This window comes from Elaeis guineensis, chromosome 9 (assembly GCF_000442705.2).
Source record: "Elaeis guineensis isolate ETL-2024a chromosome 9, EG11, whole genome shotgun sequence".
NCBI lineage: Eukaryota > Viridiplantae > Streptophyta > Magnoliopsida > Arecales > Arecaceae > Elaeis > Elaeis guineensis.
The window spans coordinates 97090187-97109171 of NC_026001.2; the positions used below are offsets into that span (position 1 = coordinate 97090187).

Consider the following 18985-nt stretch of genomic DNA (forward strand, 5'->3'; position numbering starts at 1 on the left):
CGATCAATTTTTGGGGGAAATGTGTGTTAACTGCAGTACACTTAATAAATCACACACCAACACAAGTGTTATCTAGTAAAACACCCTACGAGATGATATATGGGCACAAACCGAGTTATGATCACATTCGGATTTTTGGGTCTATCTATTATGCTCATTGGAGACCTAGAATCCGCGATAAATTTCATCCAGGAACTCAAAAATGCATCTTCATTGGCTATCCCCATGCCTAAAAAGGTTGGAAGTTGCATGATCTCGATACCCACGAAGTATTTATCTCTCGAGATGTTATCTTTAATGAAGAAAAATTCATGATTTTAGAAGACTCGAAGAATGATAGGCCAACTGTGCCTTTGCCGAATATTGAGTCTGATTTTAGCTCTGTATCTAATGAGGCCGAGCACTCTATAGTGCCAGACTCACCAATGGATCATGGCCTACACAACGAGGGCCTTTGGGGGAACAGTATGAACCAAAGTCCAACTCGTGGACCGGATGATGAGGACGTCAATGAATGTCTGCACCATGGCCCACAAACGACCTCTCTTCCATCGGATCAGCCCACCATAGAGAAATGCCCCCCAATACAAACTTCTGAGAATGTCACGCATGTGAAAGAAGCCGATGGTAATTTAGTCAGGGGGAGCACAGCAAATTCACATGTAGGAGAATCATGATTGGGCAGAAACAGAAAGCCACCTGTTTATCTTGAGGATTATATATATATATATATATATATATATATATATATATATATATATATATATATATATATATATATGCAATGCAGCAAACTCCTCTCACCCATAAGTAAGGATAAAAATAGTATGGATATTATCTGTATGGATCTATTTTCGTATCCGAATCAATCCGAATATAGATAAAAATTTGAAGATCCGACTAATATCTGTATCCGTATTCATATCCGTAAAAAAAAAAGATATAAATATGGATAGACAACTATCCGATCCGTATCCAAATATCTGAATCTATATGTAATCGTATATAATTTTATATAATATTTATTAATTTTTTTAAAAAATATGTGACTATATAAATATATTATTAATTTGATTTGTCATTTATTTAGTAATATCTTTGATTCTGTAGCCATAAAGTTTAATTATCTAAGTAATATTTATAATGAGATCCATACTTTCAGTATCTAAATTGTATCCATATCCATTTAAAATAAATACGGATATGAATTTTTTCATCCGAATAATATCCATATCCATATTTGTATCCGTCAAACAAAATAAATATGGATATAGATATGATGGTATCCGATCCGGTTTCAGTCGTATCCATAATAACGGCAACTTCAGGTATGGTCCACCTCGTAGAAAGATTTATTTTATATGATAAATTATCTTGGACTCACAGAATGTTTATCACATCGCTCGAGGAGCACTTTGAGCATACCACTTATTCACAGGCCGTAAAAAATTCATGTTGGAGAGATGCCATGACCAATGAACTACAGACTCTCGAAGAAAATGGTATATGGACCATGAAATCATTACCACCTAGGAAGAAAGTCATTGGATGCAAATAGGTATACAAAATCAAATGTCATGTCAATAGGAGCATGATCGCTATAAGGCGCATCTTATTACTAAAGGCTTCACTCAAATAGAGGGGCTAGAGTTCTACGAGACCTTCGCACCAATAGTTAAACTGACAAATGTCCGATATCTTTTAGTTATTTCCTTAGCTAAAAGATGGAAATTGAATCAATTAGATGTGCACACTGTATTTCTTTATGGAGATCTTGATGAGGAAGTCTTTATGCATATTTTATCTGGTTATCATACCACTGATCCAAATAAAATATGTTGTTTGAGAAAATATTTCTATGGTTTACAGTAGGCCTCACACAACTAGTTTGCAAAATTCACTTCAGCATTACATGATTATGGTTTTACCCAATCTGGCGTCAATGATTCTCTTTTCATGTATAATTTCGAAGATAAATTTATGACCGTGTTGATCTATGTTGATGATTTAATTTTGGCTGATAATGATTCTCATTAGTATACACGTTTCAAGACGTACTTGGCCATATGCTTTCACATCAAAGATCTAAGCCCTCTGAAATTTTTTTTTAGCATAAAAGTTACTCGCAGTCCGATTGGGATATTCTTCTCTCAACGGAAATACACATTGGATGTCTTGACAGAATGTGGCATGTTGGGGGCCCGATCTTCTATTTTTTCTATGGAGCAGCAACATCGCTTATCTTCTGACTTTGGTAATCCGATTGATCATCCTGGACAATATTGGTGTCTTGTCGGATGGTTGATCTATTTAACTATCATGAGATCAGACATATATTACTCTGTGTACATCCTTTCTCAATTCATGCAGTATCCATGCCAACCACACTGGGATGTGGCCATTCGTATATTATGATAATTGAAACAAAGTCCAGTTCAGAGAATTCTTCTACATACACCGTCTTCATTACAATTAACGGCATATTGTGATTCAAACTGGACAATGACCAAACGATCTGTTATTGACTATTTTATTTTACTTAGCGGACATCCAATTTCATGGAAGACTAAAAAGCAGACCTTCATATGTCGCTCGTCTACGAAAGCAGAATATAGAGCCATGGTTAGTACTATCGGTGAGCTATTATGTTTGTCAAGTTTCCTTCGGTCACTTGGAATTGAACATCCTCAACTGATGCAATTTTATTGTGATAATCGAGCGACCCTCCACATTGTTGATAATCTTATCTTTTATGGAAGAATTAAACATATTGAGATCAATTGTCATTTCATCTAAGACCATCTCAAATTAAAAGATATTGTCACCGCACATGTTTCTACTAAACTACAACTTGCGGACATCTTCTTTACTAAGGCATTGTGACGAGATCGCTTTCTGTTTCTATTGTGCAAGTTGGGCATTCTTGATATTCATGCGCCAACTTGAGGAAAGGTATTACGTGATATTCAGATGAGCTGTAAATTAGAAATATGATTGTATTAGTTATACTCCTACTTTTGGTCAAATTAATCATCAAGATTTTATTTTACTGACGTATGGCAATCAGGATTCTTGATATACAGCAATTCGCCTTGTATAGATGAAGCTGAGTGCTTTATATATTGTAACCTTTCAGAGAAATAAATAAGAAAAAGGTTTATCACTAATAGCAAATTTGATTTATATCGTATGGGAACTAAGAGAGCAAGAGTATCTAACCTCCTTGCGAGTTATTCAGAAAAAACAAAAAGATGATAGGAGATGAGGACATAAAATTCAAAGGAAAAATGAGAAGTTTTCTATATATAATTCGAATGATTTGAATTTGTATGTAGTTATCAAGAAAACACTGCAATTATCGATAAAATTATACAACTTTCTTGTATCATGTAAGTAATTCATGAGAAAAAATAACAACATACATGAAGGGCAGCAAAAGCACCATATAAACCAATACTAGTGCGATAAACATCATATGTAATGCATAATCTATCTCCAATTATCGAGCATAAAATAAGTAAATCATGATGCTTGTAAACAACAATGCTCTTGGCCAAACTTGGTACCAAGGAAAACACTACATAATTGAGGCCTGCCATGGGACAAAAGCTAATTGTTGTCATTGAACTTTAAAATGAAGTAACCTTCCATTTCTTCCTTTCTGCATTATCAAACAAACTGCAATCACTAGACAATTACATGCTATGTTTGATATGTTTATGGGGATTTGATTTCGCCTCTCTTTCATAATTTTTCTATGATTTTCGGGGTACAAGGGAGTTTTTATTTTGGCTATTACTTGTTGCTAGATTTCCACATTCCTCTATCGTGAAAGTTTCGGCAGATCCCCACTTCCAAACTGCCATGTATCTCTTATTACTGAGATTTACATTACTCGGTTTCAATTCTGAGAGTCCGAGCTCTCTTTTCCCGACTGTACCTAAAGTATCTTCGGACAAATTTTTCTTCTCTGTTATTTTTAGTGCTTGGGCGACCGGGGTCTCTGGGTGGTTAGTAAGAAGGCATGAACCTAAGAGCCCATCATAGAATGGTTTGTCGCTAGTCCAATGATCATGCCAACATGATATATCTATGCTGTTTTGGTATTGAAATGTAATGCTGTGTCTAAAAAACTGGAGCACCTTCAAGACAGTTCTCCATACCACTGAGGTGACTCTGCCTTTCTTATTCTTTGTCATCCAAGATATTAGTGCCGCCCGTGATAGAAGGAGCCAACGTCCCTGTGACACAAGAGTATAAAGCTTTTGTTGGCACTAAGTTTGTGTCCCAAAATATTTCCAACCTATTGCCACTGAACTCTGGGACTTGGTCGGAAAAGCTGCAACTGTGGCGCATTCTCCAAGAAAAGAGACCTGCAAGATAATTCTGATTGGAGTTGGCTCTGGGCGGGATTCTCTGACACTCAAGTTAGATCTCGGAGAAAATAGAAGAGAAGAAGTGCTGAGAGAGATTGTGCGTGCATACTTTAAGGGTCTTCTAGAGGTCATTTTGTAGGCGAAGGCTAGAGAGCCATTTTGGATAGGTTACATGTCCGATTTATGTGCAATATGATGAGATTTTCGATCGAAATTTTCGAGATCAGATGGTTATATCTGTCTTATCTATTCTAAAGCTAGCTAAGTGTCGTGGATGCTTTTGAATTTGAAATGAGGACACATGTTGGATTAGATCGATTTCAATTGAGGAGGCTTCGATGCGATCTGATGGAGATGGATGTCGAAGGAACGGAATGGCTGGGACTGATTGTACTCACGATAATAAATATCGATCATATCTGAAGTTTATCTGTTACCAAAGTCAAAGATTGGTCTATCCAGATGTAAGCTGTCGTGGAGACTAGAATCGGTTGGTGGAGTCTAGGTTTGAGGCCGAAGTTGGAATCAATCGGATTCTGATGTTCTGGTTGGGAAGATCATCGAGTATAAGGATTACCAAGGGCCGAAGTTAGGATCGAAGATGTTTGAAGCTATGTACTGAACGACTTTCTTCAGAATCCTTCCAGGGGTTCGGAGAGGCATATCTGTCTTTGGGGCTGGATATTCATCCAATGGCGGAGCCAGAAAATTGAGTTAGGGGGGGCCAAAATAATACATAGAGAATATAACCTAAAGTCTTTTATTATTACAACTTAAAACTAAAATTGCAAACAACATTCTTTTAATCCCTCAATTTAGGAGTTTTCCTCGCTGAATCACTGATGCCTTCTCCGACCAGTCGACGCAATGATGTCCGATGGTGGTGAAGGGCCAATGGAACGCTGGCACCAGCTTCTGACAACTGACGTGATGGGCATGGCAATGGCAGTGGGAATAGAAAGAAGAACCGAAGGGGTGCAGTGTGCAGGAGGGGATTTGGGGGGGCTGATATGTTTGAATTGAATGAAGGGTTTATTTTATGCTTATAAAAAATGACGTCATTTTTAGTTAAGAAGGTTTAGAAAGGACTTTTAATGAAACGATGTCATTTTATTTAATTTGTTAAAAAAAATAAAAAATACTGATGTCATCATCTTCTTCGATTTGAAATCGAAATAATCTTAACAGCAAATTGCAAGCGAGGCTGGAGAGCGGTGCCACCACATAGCTCTACCACTATTGCCACCATCTGATCGATGGACGAGGCTGTGCCTCATGTCTAACTACTTACTGCTTTCAATTATTTTTAAATGTCAAACTGATGAAGTCCCCATCTACTTCAGTCCAAGCCTTTATCTTGAACTTAAGACACATGGCCCAAACCTTGTAGAGCTAGATTTACCTTCAAGTGCCCATCTCTAGCTAATTACATACGGTCCAATATTTTCTACCCCTCGTTCATTGTCTGGGGGGAGTTTCGGTCCTTTTTTTTTTAAGGGGGGTGGGAGGGGGGGCCTATGGCCTCCTGTGCCTCTACGTAGCTCCACCACTGCATTCATCAACAGTGCTATGACATCGGTCCTATAGACTTCATCATATGTCTGACTTATATCTTCAGCATAGGTAATAAATTAAATTAAATTATTATATTATTACAATATTATTTTACTATATATTATTATAATATATTATAATAATATATAATATATAATATATATATATTAATATCTTATATTAATATAATATAGTATATAATATAATATTATTATATATAATAATATAGCTTATAATAATTTATTATTATATTATCATATAATATTATATATTATATAAATATATTGTAATATATATTATATAAATATTATTCTATGTAACAATATATTAATTATATTGTTATATTATTATATTATGATATATTGTAATATGTTAATATATGAATATTATAATATATTATAATAATATCTTTTATTAATATAACATAACATAAAATATAATATTATTATATATAATAATATAGTATAATATATTATATTAGTATATTATATTAAAAATAATATAATATAATATAATATAATATAACAGTTTATTATAATATCATAATATAATATTATAATATACTATATTAAAATATATTATTATATTAATTATATAAATATCATTAATATTATATTATTATATATTATTATATTATTATTAGTATATATAACAATATATTATATTATATTATATTATCATATAATATTATATATTATATTAATATATTGTAATATATATTATATAAATATTATTATATATAATAATATATTAATTATATTATTATTATATTATATTATATTACAATATATTAATATTATAATATATTATAATAATATTTTTATTAATATAATATAATATGTAATATAATGTTATTATATATAATAATATAGTATAATATATTATATTATTAATATAATATAATACAATATATTATAATAGTTTATTATAATATCATAATATAATATTATAATATACTATATTAAAATATATTATATTATATTATAATGATTATATAAATATCATTATAATATAATATAATAATAATATTATTATAAAATTAAAAAGGTATATTAAAAATTTAATTTTATATTATCGATAACCTGATTGTCATACCAAATATATCAATCAAGATTTTCAGTAATTTTATTGTAACATTATCTATATATACTAAATATAATAATTAATATTATTAATAATTTAATAATAATAATAATTTATTTTTAAAATAATTTAAATTATCTTCTAAAATTATCCAAAACGCAACCCTAAAGTTTTTTTTTCGTCTCACCGTCTATCTACCACATGTTGCGACCATGGCATACGGTGACAAACCGTTACGGCTGCAACAAAGTCTGGGACTCGGAGCCGATAAGGTTTTCGCCAAATCATGGTCGAACCGGTCATTTTATTATTTCCTACAAACCTTCCGGAAAGTCTATTAGATCTTGATCCTTGGTTTCACCAACCCTCCCAAGTATATACAGCGTCGCCTGGAGAAGGCCACCAGTAATCTGACGTGTCGTGTTTCTATTGGCCAGATCAACGTGTTCTCTGGTGTGATTGGACGAAACAAGTCACCAGCGATGTTTTATTGCGGTCGCTCTTGGCTTCGCATGAGGGTGGAATTGGAAGGGATAGCAGCCGACGAGCGGTTTCCATCGGCCCATCTCCGCCGTTGGTTTTCTCTCTTGATATCTCGCTCCGTGTCTGGTTCCGATTCTCTCTCCTTTCTCCTCTCTCGAATGATCCAAACCTCAGATCCCGAACCACGGTTAGGGTTTCACTGCGATCCGCTCCTGTGATCTCCAATTCTCCTCTCCTACCTGGTCTCCTTCCACGGCTACGATGGGAGGGTGGCAGATAGCGCCGCGGCTCCTCCTGCTTTTGATTGCGTCTTTCGTGCTCCAGATTTGGGCTGCAGATCCGGTATTTTTTTCCTCACAATGGCGATTTTATATATTTATTTATTTTTTTGAGTGTCTGGAGTTATAATCGGTGAAGATTGATGGGTTATGCTCCAGTTGTTCTATGAATCGTTCGACGAGGCCTTCGAGGGGCGGTGGATCGTGTCAGAGAAGGAGGACTACAAAGGTATAGCTTCCAGATCCGATCCATATCTCTACCTTAGCCAAATGCCAGCATTAAGTTCTTCTGTTAGGAGTAGATAAGTTTCAAGTTCTTATCTTTTTGGTCTGATCGACTCGGTATACCGATCTTTTGACGGTCGCTAGTGTCAGTTAACGGATCTACGCCAAAATCATTATCAGCTTCATCATCATCATTTATTTTTATTTACGGTAGTCGGCCTTCCAACGTCTACGGTTGAAGGATATCTTTTCTTTTTTCCCCTTTTATTATAAATATTTTGATCCTACTTTAGACTTCAGTACTATTTGAATGACCGCTGATGTGTTTATATGGAAATCAATTAGGCAAAGCGCACCAATACCAATCCGAGGAAAATCTTTGGAGGGCCTTCATAGTTTGTAGTTGTCTCCTGACCATTGACCCAACGGTTATTGGCGTGCATGTCGCATAGTTTTCATTATCTGTGTGTTCAGATAAGCAAACTATATATTTATAAAAGCTAGCATGCCATGTGTAACATTGGGATTATCATTGCAGTAAAAACTAGTGAACTCTATGATCGAGAATTTAATGGCTCTAGATTGCTCTCAAGTGCTTACAGCAGTTAGATGCCTATACATACATCTCTGTGTGTGTGTGTGTGTGTGCGAGGGAGAAAGACTTATCAAAATAAGTTATCTAGGTATGGCGCTGTATACAATATAATGGGTTTGATGTAAGCATTGCGAACTATTACTGGTAAAAATTATTGTGCACCTTACCATTGCTTTGATCAATTAATGAAATATACGAACATGCTAGTTCTCTATACCAGTAACAATTTCTATGGGAGCCTGAGATAGTTTTTATAAGTGACATGAACCATTACTGATAAAATTGTGGTGCACCTACCTTTGCATTTGATCGATTAGCGAATGTATCAACAAGCTAGTTTGCTACGCTGGGAACAATTTCTATGTGTTGTAGTGCTTGAGGTAGTTTTTTTTAATCCATCGTAAGGGGTCTGTTCGTTTAGGTTGATCACTATCATGCTAATTCTACCATATAAGAAAATGTGTTTTTTTTCCCCAAGGACCCAGACATTGTTGATGCTATTGTGAGGTCTGGATGAATTTTTTCAGAATGAATGCTAGGTTGTGTGCTGGATTGTTTCTAGAAAGAAGAATGCTAGTTTGAAGATGCCTATGTGATGTATGGACGTTGTATACCCTGTTCAAGGCAGTGTGACCCCATTGTTAGCTGCACAATTTAATTGAACTTGGGCAGTAAGTTGTCATCTATTTTCTAGATGTCATATTGTCACGTGAATAAAAAATTTGTGGTCAATAAAGTGCTTTTTACCTTATTGCATGGTCAATTTATGACAGTTTTGTTTTATTAAATTATCAGTTTTTAAGGCTATACTGCTTGCTACACCGGCTGTTGAACATAAATTGAAAATAAAAAATCTAGCTCACTCAACCACATTAACAACCACCGCAGTGTTTTTTCTCTTGTTATTGGAAATGAGCTTATTTGGATCTTGACAATGTTGAAAATGAATTTATGGTCCTGTTGGAGGATGATAGTCCTTTTCTTTTGACGACTGTATTAGCACTGGGTCCTTTTTGGTGTGCTAGCACTTCTTATGCTTGAACATGGAAAAGTTTTCCCTGTTTGGTTTACAAATAAGCCTCCCCCCAACTCCCCCCAAGAATCTTTGTTCTTTTGGTTGGCTGGCACTCCTTTGGTTCCTTAGTTTTTTTCAGACAGGATTCTATTGATATCTTCAGGCTGACGGAAAGTTGTCTAAGCTTATTGACCTATGTAATTGAGGTTTTACTGAGTTCTATGGATTCCTGGGTGGGGTTAATTGTTTTTAAACATAATGTCTTTTTTCGGGCCAATGTATCTTCATATTGTATGATGTGCTAATGCAAAATATAGAGTTAACGTATAATAAGCTAGCAATATAAAATGACATGTAAATCTAGAAAATAATTAACAAAAGTCTGTTAACCTTATTAAGCTAGAAGCCAAGGAAGCTAGTCGTCAAGCAAGCATATGATTGGCATAACAAGATCTTTCCTATCTGTTATTATATTTAAACTTTAATTAATAATTTGGGCTCTGACATATGTTATTATTGTCTGCTGCATCTATGGAAGCTAGTACCTAGTATGTGGTACATGCAATTGAAGAAGTGACTGTTTCATATTTTATTTACCAGTACTTAGTATCTAATAAATGGACGAGATCTGAATAACTCATGAAGTTTTGGTTTTCTTTTTTGTTTCCTATTTAATGAAATTCACATGGATGATAAATATCCACCATTCTGCAGTTAATCTCTCTCTCTCTCTCACAATTGCACACCTCCTCCACTAGGAATGTATACACACTTAAGTAGGCATTTATGGAAGTAGGGTATCACATGCAGTGGCTTATTGGCTTCATATGCTTAAGGTAAATCTGTAATGGGAGTCAACATAAGTCTCACAACTTATTTCAACAATAATCTGTGCTCAAACTTCTGTGGGTACACACACACATATACATTATAGTAAATGCATCCACAGAAATGCAATTGACCTATGCTGTTGCCTTATTTCACATAGCAGTACAGTTGTTGCCTGTTGAACAATCTCTACCATGAATTATTTTCAGCCGTTGAACTCTTGCATGTTATCCACAATCCTCATCTTGGTTGGTGTATGCTCTTGTTGGTAGCATGTTGAAAAGAATTAGTAATGGATGCATTCTAACAAATTCACGGAATAGGATAGCACGTTTGAGTAAGAAGGTTTAAGAACTGTTCTGCATGCATGCACAGAAAATATTGTAGTTTTGCAAACGGTGCTATTTTTTTTTGCTTAAAATACTAGCATTGCATACATGTGCAGAATTTATTTCTTGTAGCAAATAAGGCAACAATCGAGTCTACCATTATTAGGTGAGCTTGTAATAACATGAATCCTTGATGCTTAAACTGCATAAGCTGCTTTGTGTGGCTTTCCCGCATTACAAAAGAAATCAATGCTGTATATGGTATACTGTTCCATTATTTTTGTCTTCCTAACATCTTTTCTTCCAACATTATGTTTCTAAGACAATTTGTTGGCATCCAGCTGTTCTGTTCTGCATTGATTGATGTTTTCTAGTTCAGGTGTATGGAAACATTCCAAGAGCGAGGGACATGAAGACTATGGTCTTCTTGTGAGTGAGAAGGCAAGGAAGTATGCAATAGTCAAAGAACTTGATGAGCCAGTCACACTCAAGGATGGAACCGTTGTCCTTCAGTCTGAAGTTCGACTTCAGAATGGACTTGAATGTGGAGGTGCATATTTGAAGTACCTACGCCCTCAAGAGGCTGGATGGATTCCCAAGGCATTTGATAATGAGTCTCCCTATACCATTATGTTTGGACCTGACAAGTGTGGATCCACAAATAAGGTGCATTTCATCCTTAAGCACAAGAATCCCAAGAGTGGGAAGTTTATCGAGCACCATCTCAAATACCCTCCATCTGTCCCATCTGACAAGCTCACTCATGTCTACACTGCTGTATTGAAACCTGACAATGAGTTGAAGATTTTGATTGATGGCGAGGAAAAGAAGAAAGCGAACTTCTTGTCTGCTGATGATTTTGAACCAGCACTTATCCCACCTAAGACAATTCCTGATCCTGATGATAAGAAGCCCGAGGACTGGGATGAGAGGCCTAAGATTCCAGATCCAGATGCTGTTAAGCCTGATGACTGGGATGAGGATGCTCCACCAGAGATTGAAGATGAGGATGCTGTTAAACCTGAAGGTTGGCTGGATGATGAACCTGAGGAAATTGATGATCCTGAAGCCACCAAACCTGAAGATTGGGATGACGAGGAGGATGGAGAATGGGAGGCACCTAAGATCGATAACCCAAAGTGCGAAGCAGCACCTGGCTGTGGGGAGTGGACAAGGCCAATGAAGAAGAATCCAGCTTACAAGGGGAAATGGCATGCTCCTTTAATTGACAACCCAAACTACAAGGGAATCTGGAAGCCGCAGGAGATACCTAATCCTGACTATTTTGAGCTCGACAAGCCTGACTTTGAGCCGATTGCTTCTATTGGTATCGAGATCTGGACAATGCAGGATGGCATTTTGTTTGACAATATTCTTATAGCCAGTGATGAGAAGCTCGCTGAGTCCTACAGGGAAAAATCATGGAAGCCCAAGTATGAAGTGGAGAAAGAGAAACAGAAGGCTGAAGAGGCAGCTGCTGGTATTTCAGATGGGCTTTCAGGTTTTCAGGTGATCTCTCTCTTCTGCTCTATCATGCTGTCTGATATTAGGCTATTGGCTCTTCCCTTGTTGTTTCTACCCTGTCATCTCTTTTATGCTCGGAATCAATTTATCTCTAACACAATTTTTTTGGTGTCCCAGAAAAAGGTATTCGATGGTCTTTACAAGATAGCCGACATTCCTTTCCTGGGGGCATACAAGATCAAGATAATTGTAAGCATAAAATTTGATTTTCATTAATTTCAAAACTGGAAACTTGTCTGAGTTCCTTGTGCTGTTCATAAAGTAAATTTGGAAAAGTTAAAATGTTTGACCTATCTTATAACTTGTCCTTGTGGGTGAATTTTTTTGCTCTCGGTAATATCTTCTGAGTAATTTCTTGGAACTCAAACCTTTTGTCTGGCAGGATATCATCGAGAAGGGAGAGAAACAACCAAACCTGACTATTGGAGTCCTGGTGTCTGTTGTGGTGGTTATTGCTACAGTCATTACCAAGATTCTCTTTGGTGGAAAAAAACCTGCGGTAAGATCTTTCATCGTTGCCATTCAACCTCTCAGTCTTCCACTTCGTGAGATGGGACTCTATTTGATACAATTTTTCACTTGGGCAGGCTCCTGCTAGACCCACCACGGAAACCAAGAGTGATGCAGCTACTGAGGCTGATGCGCCTGGAAGCAGTGCTGAGAAAGAAGAGGAGAACGAAAAGGAGGAGGATGCATCAGCCCCACGCCCTAGGAGATCGACCAGGAGGGAGACATAGGGTAGATAGGTCCAAATTTTGAATGTGCTCCTTATCTTATGTGCACTTTTTTAAGCTTTAGGATTCGAGTGGATATCAGATTCTTATCATCCCTGGCTATAATCGATCTCAGGGGAAGTTTTTCCTTGCATTCTCTGCTTCTGCTCAAAAGTTTGATTGGTAGTTTTTGCGTGTGGGATTGTAATTTGAGACCGAGCACCTTATTACCTAATCATCCCTACAAATATCTCCTTAGAACATTCCAAGTTCAAAAATTATGTGCCTTTCATCTTATTGATTAATGGTAATTAGACCATTGCTGAATGTGATGCTTTTTGTTGTTTTTTTTTTTCCCCCTTTAAATGGTTTATTTGTAGTTGTTGACAGAACCGAATTTGTGGTCTCGGATTATTCAGTTTCCAGTATCATGTTAATGAAATGTTAGTCCGTTTTTACCAAGAAAAAAAAAAAAAAAAAACGAAATATTAGTCTGCGATCTCAGGCTAGTGTGGTTTCTCTACTGTTTGTTTCTTTTGTTCAGATGGTTAATCTCTAGGCTAGGCGTTTCGTGTGTTTCTTTGTTTGAATGTATCTTTGTCTTGCATTCATTTACTCTGTTCTCTGCGTTCATGTTGTATCGGTAGAAACTATGAAATTTTTCAGCACTGCTTGGACCTGTTTCTTAGGCTGACTCTATGCTCCTGCTGTCACTGTTGATCCGTTCACTGATTAATTGTTTCATCAAATATTAGAGCATACAAGTCGATATTAGACGAAAAAATGAAGTTGCTGATTTTTCTGGTGTTTTCGCTTGGTCCATGGACCTTACGCTAAGAGCCATGACAATCCTATCTTAAGATGGCCTGTCATGTGGATGCGACTCATACACCCGAATTAGCTTAATTTCGTGATCTGTCCGGACGATGTGGCGAGTGGAAGCGCCAATTTCCGATTATCCAATGTGGGCAGTGCTGCACGGCTCCCGCTATGCTCACAATACTGTTTCTTTTGCCATGTGTTAAGAGGTGGTTGGTCCCCAATTTATTCAGATAACGTGGGCCTGCGCCAGCTTCATATAGCTGCTAGATCCAATATGGATCTAGCCTAGTTTTGGTCAGGCCGTCCGGCCTGTTCTTGGTGGCAATGCCCATTGGAAGCCCAATTGCTCGACATGGAGGCATCGGGAATATTTTAACATTTGTCGTTTCGGTACGAAAAATTAGAAGTATGCACACCTGATTCGTACGAAACAAACCCACCCACCCACCCGAGTTGGGGCCCATTTGTTGCCGAAGAGTTCCGGCAAATGAATGGAGGGGACCAGTACCAACATTTGTTTTAGTACCAACATTTGTTTTAGTTGAGACTTGAGGGTGAGCTGTCAGCTGACACCAGCCCCTTTCTCCCGTTGACGAAGATCAGACGTCTACGGCTATATTTGAAATAAAAAATAATTTTTTATCAAAAAAAAAAAAAAAACTTTCCTTTTGATAGCTACCTTTCTATTAAAAATTAGATGAATTAGAAAATTAAAAATTAGAATTCTTGATTTTCTCAATATAAGAAATGGGAGAGAGGAGGGGTGGAGTACGTCAGTTTGTGACGCCTTCTTCCACTCTTTTGATTTTTTCTTTTTAATCTTTAACTTTATTTTATTTTATTTTTTAACTCGTGCATCGCCCTTCCTTCTTTCAATAGAGATGTATCGCTGCACGTAAGCTGATATAGAATATGGAGATTCCCAAAGAATAGACGAGGCCAAGCGGTGTGATGAGACAGCCCTCTGGTTTTCATCTCTGTGGTTAAACCCACTAAATTGCATAGCAAAGAAGATTACCAAGGAGAATAAAATAGGCTTTGTTTTAATAGAAAAGAAACCAAATGAAAAAGTTTTAATTATGTATACTAATTAATTTAATACAAAAGAAATATTAAGGTGAACCATTTACAACTCTACAAAACCAAGACAACGTAATTATGAATCGAATAAGATTTCTACATTCAATGTATTCAAAGTAATGACTTTAAATTTGTTTTTCCCATCAGTTTTAGACATTACGAGCCCAATTTTAGAGGTCCCAAACTTCAAACAATACACAAGCTATTGGTGATATGAGCTCGTCCCATCATTTAAACCTATTTGGACCTGAGCCAAGTTCACACTAGAATTCTTCTTTAATCTCTATCAATCAGGCTGCACCATCCAGCTTGCAGACAAGCGCGCAAAAATGCATGCACATGCTAACACTGGAAGCTGAGAGAGAGAGAGAGCTTTTCCAAATATCACAATTCACAAACCTAATCGAGATATTCCCGCTTTAAACTTCCCCTTGGAACCCTACTTTGTACATCAATCACTTTGCACATTCTTTACAATCCTAAACCATCTGCAACTATTGCACACATACACAAAAAAAAAAAAAAAAAAAAAAAAAGAGCAAAAAAAAAAGAAAAAAAAAAGAAGGAAAAAGAAACAAAATTAAGAGGAGCTCCTCGACCCCCTTCTCACAGTCCGCCTGTTTTTCCTTCTTTTTTTTTTTCTTTTGTCCTCTACAAACCCCCAACTTTGGCTGGTGTGCGGCAGTGGGACCTCTTCTGCCGCCTCCTCCTCCACCACCCTCCAAAGCCCACCATCCCCGCTCTCCTCCTATCCGCCGCAGCCTCCCTTATCGTCTCCAGCTTCGGCCTCCACTTCGCCGACTTGTACCTTACCAGCCGCCGGTACTCCTTCTCCAACGCCTCTGTCGTACAAACCCTCTTCCCCTTCTCCTCCGTCTCCTCTTCTTTCATCTTATCTGCAAGAAAGAACTCGTCGGAGACCGTTATCTGGAGCGTCCCCGCCGCCGTCTTCTGGACGTCGAACGGCCTAACGATGGTTCTTTTCTCGACTCCGTTGAGGCTGGGAAGGGAGGAGAGGAGGGTGACGAAGGAAAGGACGGAGTGGAAGAAGTGGGAGGGGAGCAGAAAGTAGCTGTGACCGGGCTGGAGGTGTTCCCCGGCGGCGAGGGCGGGAACCTTCTGGCCGATGAAGAAGGAGTCAGACCGGCAAACGAGGTGAAGTGGGTATTCCTTCATCAACTCCGCCGCCGCCACCGGCCGGTGGTACACCTGCACCCGGCCATCGGAGCCGATCAGCCGGATCGGCGCCGTGCTGGGCCGGCAGGTGGCCCCAACCACGTGGAAGCACCACGGCATCATCTGGAGGCTTAAGGACTTGAGCCCCATCGCATCTATCTATCTCCTCATAGAAAGAATAAGATATTGCTCCTCCTTTGAACTCTTTTAGAGAGAGAGAGAGAGAGAGAGGTAATAGAACAAAGGAGGGGAGCTATTAAGGGCTTGAAGTCGTACTTATAATATGTGCATAGAAAGAGGGAGACAGAGAATAATAATAGTATGCGTTTCCTAAAACCAAGAGTGAATATATAGGAAAGAGAGGTGTTGGGAGGAGGGAGGTTGAGATCAGAGGAAAGGTATTGTTAGATCTAAAAAGCTTTACTATTCTATACAGGAGAGAATTTTTAGTATATCTTTAGCGCATATATTATGGACCTTGCGGTGGATTCTTTTTATAAGAGTTTAGTTTTGTGGGTGGAGGTTCAGTTTTCTTTTATCTTTTTTTTTTTTTTTTTTTCAGACCTCTGGTTTTGTACCGGTGGCAGGTTTGACGGTTTGACTGAGTTTTTCAAAGTCTTTCGGTGTCTCAGCGCCGTCTGATCTCCTTTTTAAATGTTTTGAGGATCCGAATCGCTAGAAACATGTCCGTGGTCTTTTCTGCGACGCCGGATGACGCCCGGAGAATAGCATTGTTTGGTTTCCCACCATCTCTATCCACGTGTGGGTGGTGGAAAAAGATGGTAGATCGTTGACCCGGTCCACCTGGTCTGGTGCACGTTGGGTCAAGAATTCTAGCCTTGTTAGACCGGGCAGGGTTTGTATCTTCACGCGAAAGAAAGATTCACCTTCCTTCACACGAGTCCACGGATAGATCGCCATCATCCTTGCAGCTCGATGAATTAGGGAGTCGAGGGTGCTTTGTGATTTGTACGAGGCACGATCCAATATATGATGTCATAAATTAAAGAAGATTAATCATTCTTTGGTGCTAAAGATACAATCCAAATCAGGTTAGACCAAGGGTTAGGGGTGTGTCTTTCGTGCGAAAGAGGGTTTTGTCTCTCTTAGCATGGATCCACCATCGATCATCCACTACATCGATCTCAGAGCTCTCCAAAGTCAGCCATTCTTTCATCTTTGCACAGGATTTGAAGCAACCAATGGATGATCCATTGGTGGATGATCCTGAAGGAAGGTGAAATTTTCTTTAAAGATATACCCCTCACCCATTGGACCAACTCCACTAGACCATGCTAGCTAGGTCATCATCTTATTATCGAGTCACACTAGTTTGATGATTTCTAGCACCCTGGGTAATCAAATGGATGGCCACCCGAGGGCCACACAATAAACTAAGTTGTTCGTGAAAGGAAGCTAGCTTGCTAAAAAAACCTTGTTCGCATCTGTCTGTTTAGCAAGGAAGCCAACCTCAAGCTTCAATCGAAGCTCAACTTATGAACAAATCAAGCACAACTATTAGTTAATTCACAAAAACTATTGATTATCAAGATAGGCTCATGAATTATCAGGATCGCTAGCTAGATTCATGAACAGCCAGGATCCATGGATCATTAGGCAAGCTTCAATAGCATTTGAATTGGGCTGATCAACGAGACCAGGATAACCTAAAGCTTGGCTGAGCCTAATTTGATCGGTTTGAAATGTTTGAAAAGAAACATGGATTTACTGGAGTCTTCCCTTCTTATTCCCAGTTCTAAAGCTGGGTCAAGCTCGGTTATTCAATTTTAGATCTTTGACAGCCACTCGAGACATGGAGAAAGTTTGGAGCAGTGGAAATAGAGCAAGACCCGGATGAGAAACTTTATCCAGCCGTTGCGTTGCACGAGGGGCCAAAGACCCTCGAGGAACGCACCAAACTTTCTGCAAAGGACTCGATCACGCATACGAGACAGAGTCCAAGGTTTTACCCCAAATCCGTGCGTCCAAAGCGTTCAAACTTCCAAGCTAGAGGCATCTTTTTGAATCCCCCTCCCCTCCTATTTTTTTAACCCCAAGCTTGCATGTTATTATGAGGTATGTGGTCGTGGACAACCGTGCTAGATCCGACTTCTATGCGTACAAAAGGAATACCTCTTTTTACTTAGCCGTGGTCCGACGGGAGGGTGACAAATTTGTCGAGTCTCTACGATTCGCCCTCACCTATATCTTGGCGTAGAAAGATTTAGAAATAAGGAAGACCAAAAGAAAACAGAGAGAAATATAGTTTAAAAGTACGGAGAAAATACATTCCTGATCCTAAGGTTCATATACGTACAAGAGTACGAGCATGGCTTTTGGTCCATCTACAATATAAAAGTATTTATTATTAACGGAATCTTATGTCATAAGACAAAATGCTTGTTCGAAATTATAAGATATGTGTTTTCACCGCTCTATGTGCGTATCTTGTGATTGATTTATTCGGTTCTCAGGATTTTATTAGCTTCTAGTGTCTGCTGCGGTGGATTAGCATGCACTAGATCACGTGACGTGGAACGTACACAACAAATGTAAAAATGACCAGTACATCGATCAGATATTATCATGTCGTATATATAATATTGGATGGAAAATACACGCGTCAAGCAGCACTAAGAAAAGGAAAGTCCTCTCAAAATTAAGGATCATCTTTACGTGAATGCACGGGGGGTCATGCTGGAAGAAAATAGCCATGGTCAACATTTTATCAGTTTTAGAAGGATATCAGCATGTCAAGTTTAAGAATCTTATATTGCAAATATTTTGTTTTGGTTGGTTGGAGCAGGAACTCCTGGACCCAAAGACCATGGAATTGCAAACCATGGGCATCAACAGTGACTGACCGCCCAAACTAGCTAGGCTGGAATTTGATCTCTCCTATCT

The 18985-nt window shown here is 37.9% G+C and overlaps 2 protein-coding genes across 2 annotated transcripts; one reads left to right on the forward strand and one right to left on the reverse strand.

Moving 5' to 3' along the window:
* Positions 1-7527: 7527 nt before the first annotated feature.
* Positions 7528-13330, forward strand: LOC105050980 (calnexin homolog). The gene is made up of 6 exons (XM_010931214.4): positions 7528-7838; positions 7934-8003; positions 11146-12275; positions 12408-12479; positions 12673-12789; positions 12878-13330. Exons 1-6 carry the CDS (start codon positions 7758-7760, stop codon positions 13025-13027), a joined length of 1620 nt encoding a protein of 539 aa, XP_010929516.1. The 5' UTR covers positions 7528-7757; the 3' UTR covers positions 13028-13330.
* A 1664-nt stretch (positions 13331-14994) lies between these two features.
* On the reverse strand, positions 14995-16453 carry LOC140851664 (uncharacterized). The gene has a single exon (XM_073243640.1). The coding sequence runs from the start codon at positions 16229-16231 to the stop codon at positions 15557-15559; it is 675 nt and encodes a 224-aa protein (XP_073099741.1). The 5' UTR covers positions 16232-16453; the 3' UTR covers positions 14995-15556.
* Positions 16454-18985: the final 2532 nt, after the last annotated feature.

What these genes read in the sequence shown, in the direction of transcription:
- LOC140851664 (XM_073243640.1), bottom strand. Translation starts at nt 16,231, where the DNA reads ATGGGGCTCAAGTCCTTAAGCCTCCAGATGATGCCGTGGTGCTTCCAC.
- LOC105050980 (XM_010931214.4), top strand. Translation starts at nt 7,758, where the DNA reads ATGGGAGGGTGGCAGATAGCGCCGCGGCTCCTCCTGCTTTTGATTGCG. An exon ending in AGATTTGGGCTGCAGATCCG is followed by an intron (nt 7,839 to 7,933) that starts GTATTTTTTTCC and finishes GTTATGCTCCAG; the next exon opens with TTGTTCTATGAATCGTTCGA. An exon ending in TTGGTGGAAAAAAACCTGCG is followed by an intron (nt 12,790 to 12,877) that starts GTAAGATCTTTC and finishes TCACTTGGGCAG; the next exon opens with GCTCCTGCTAGACCCACCAC.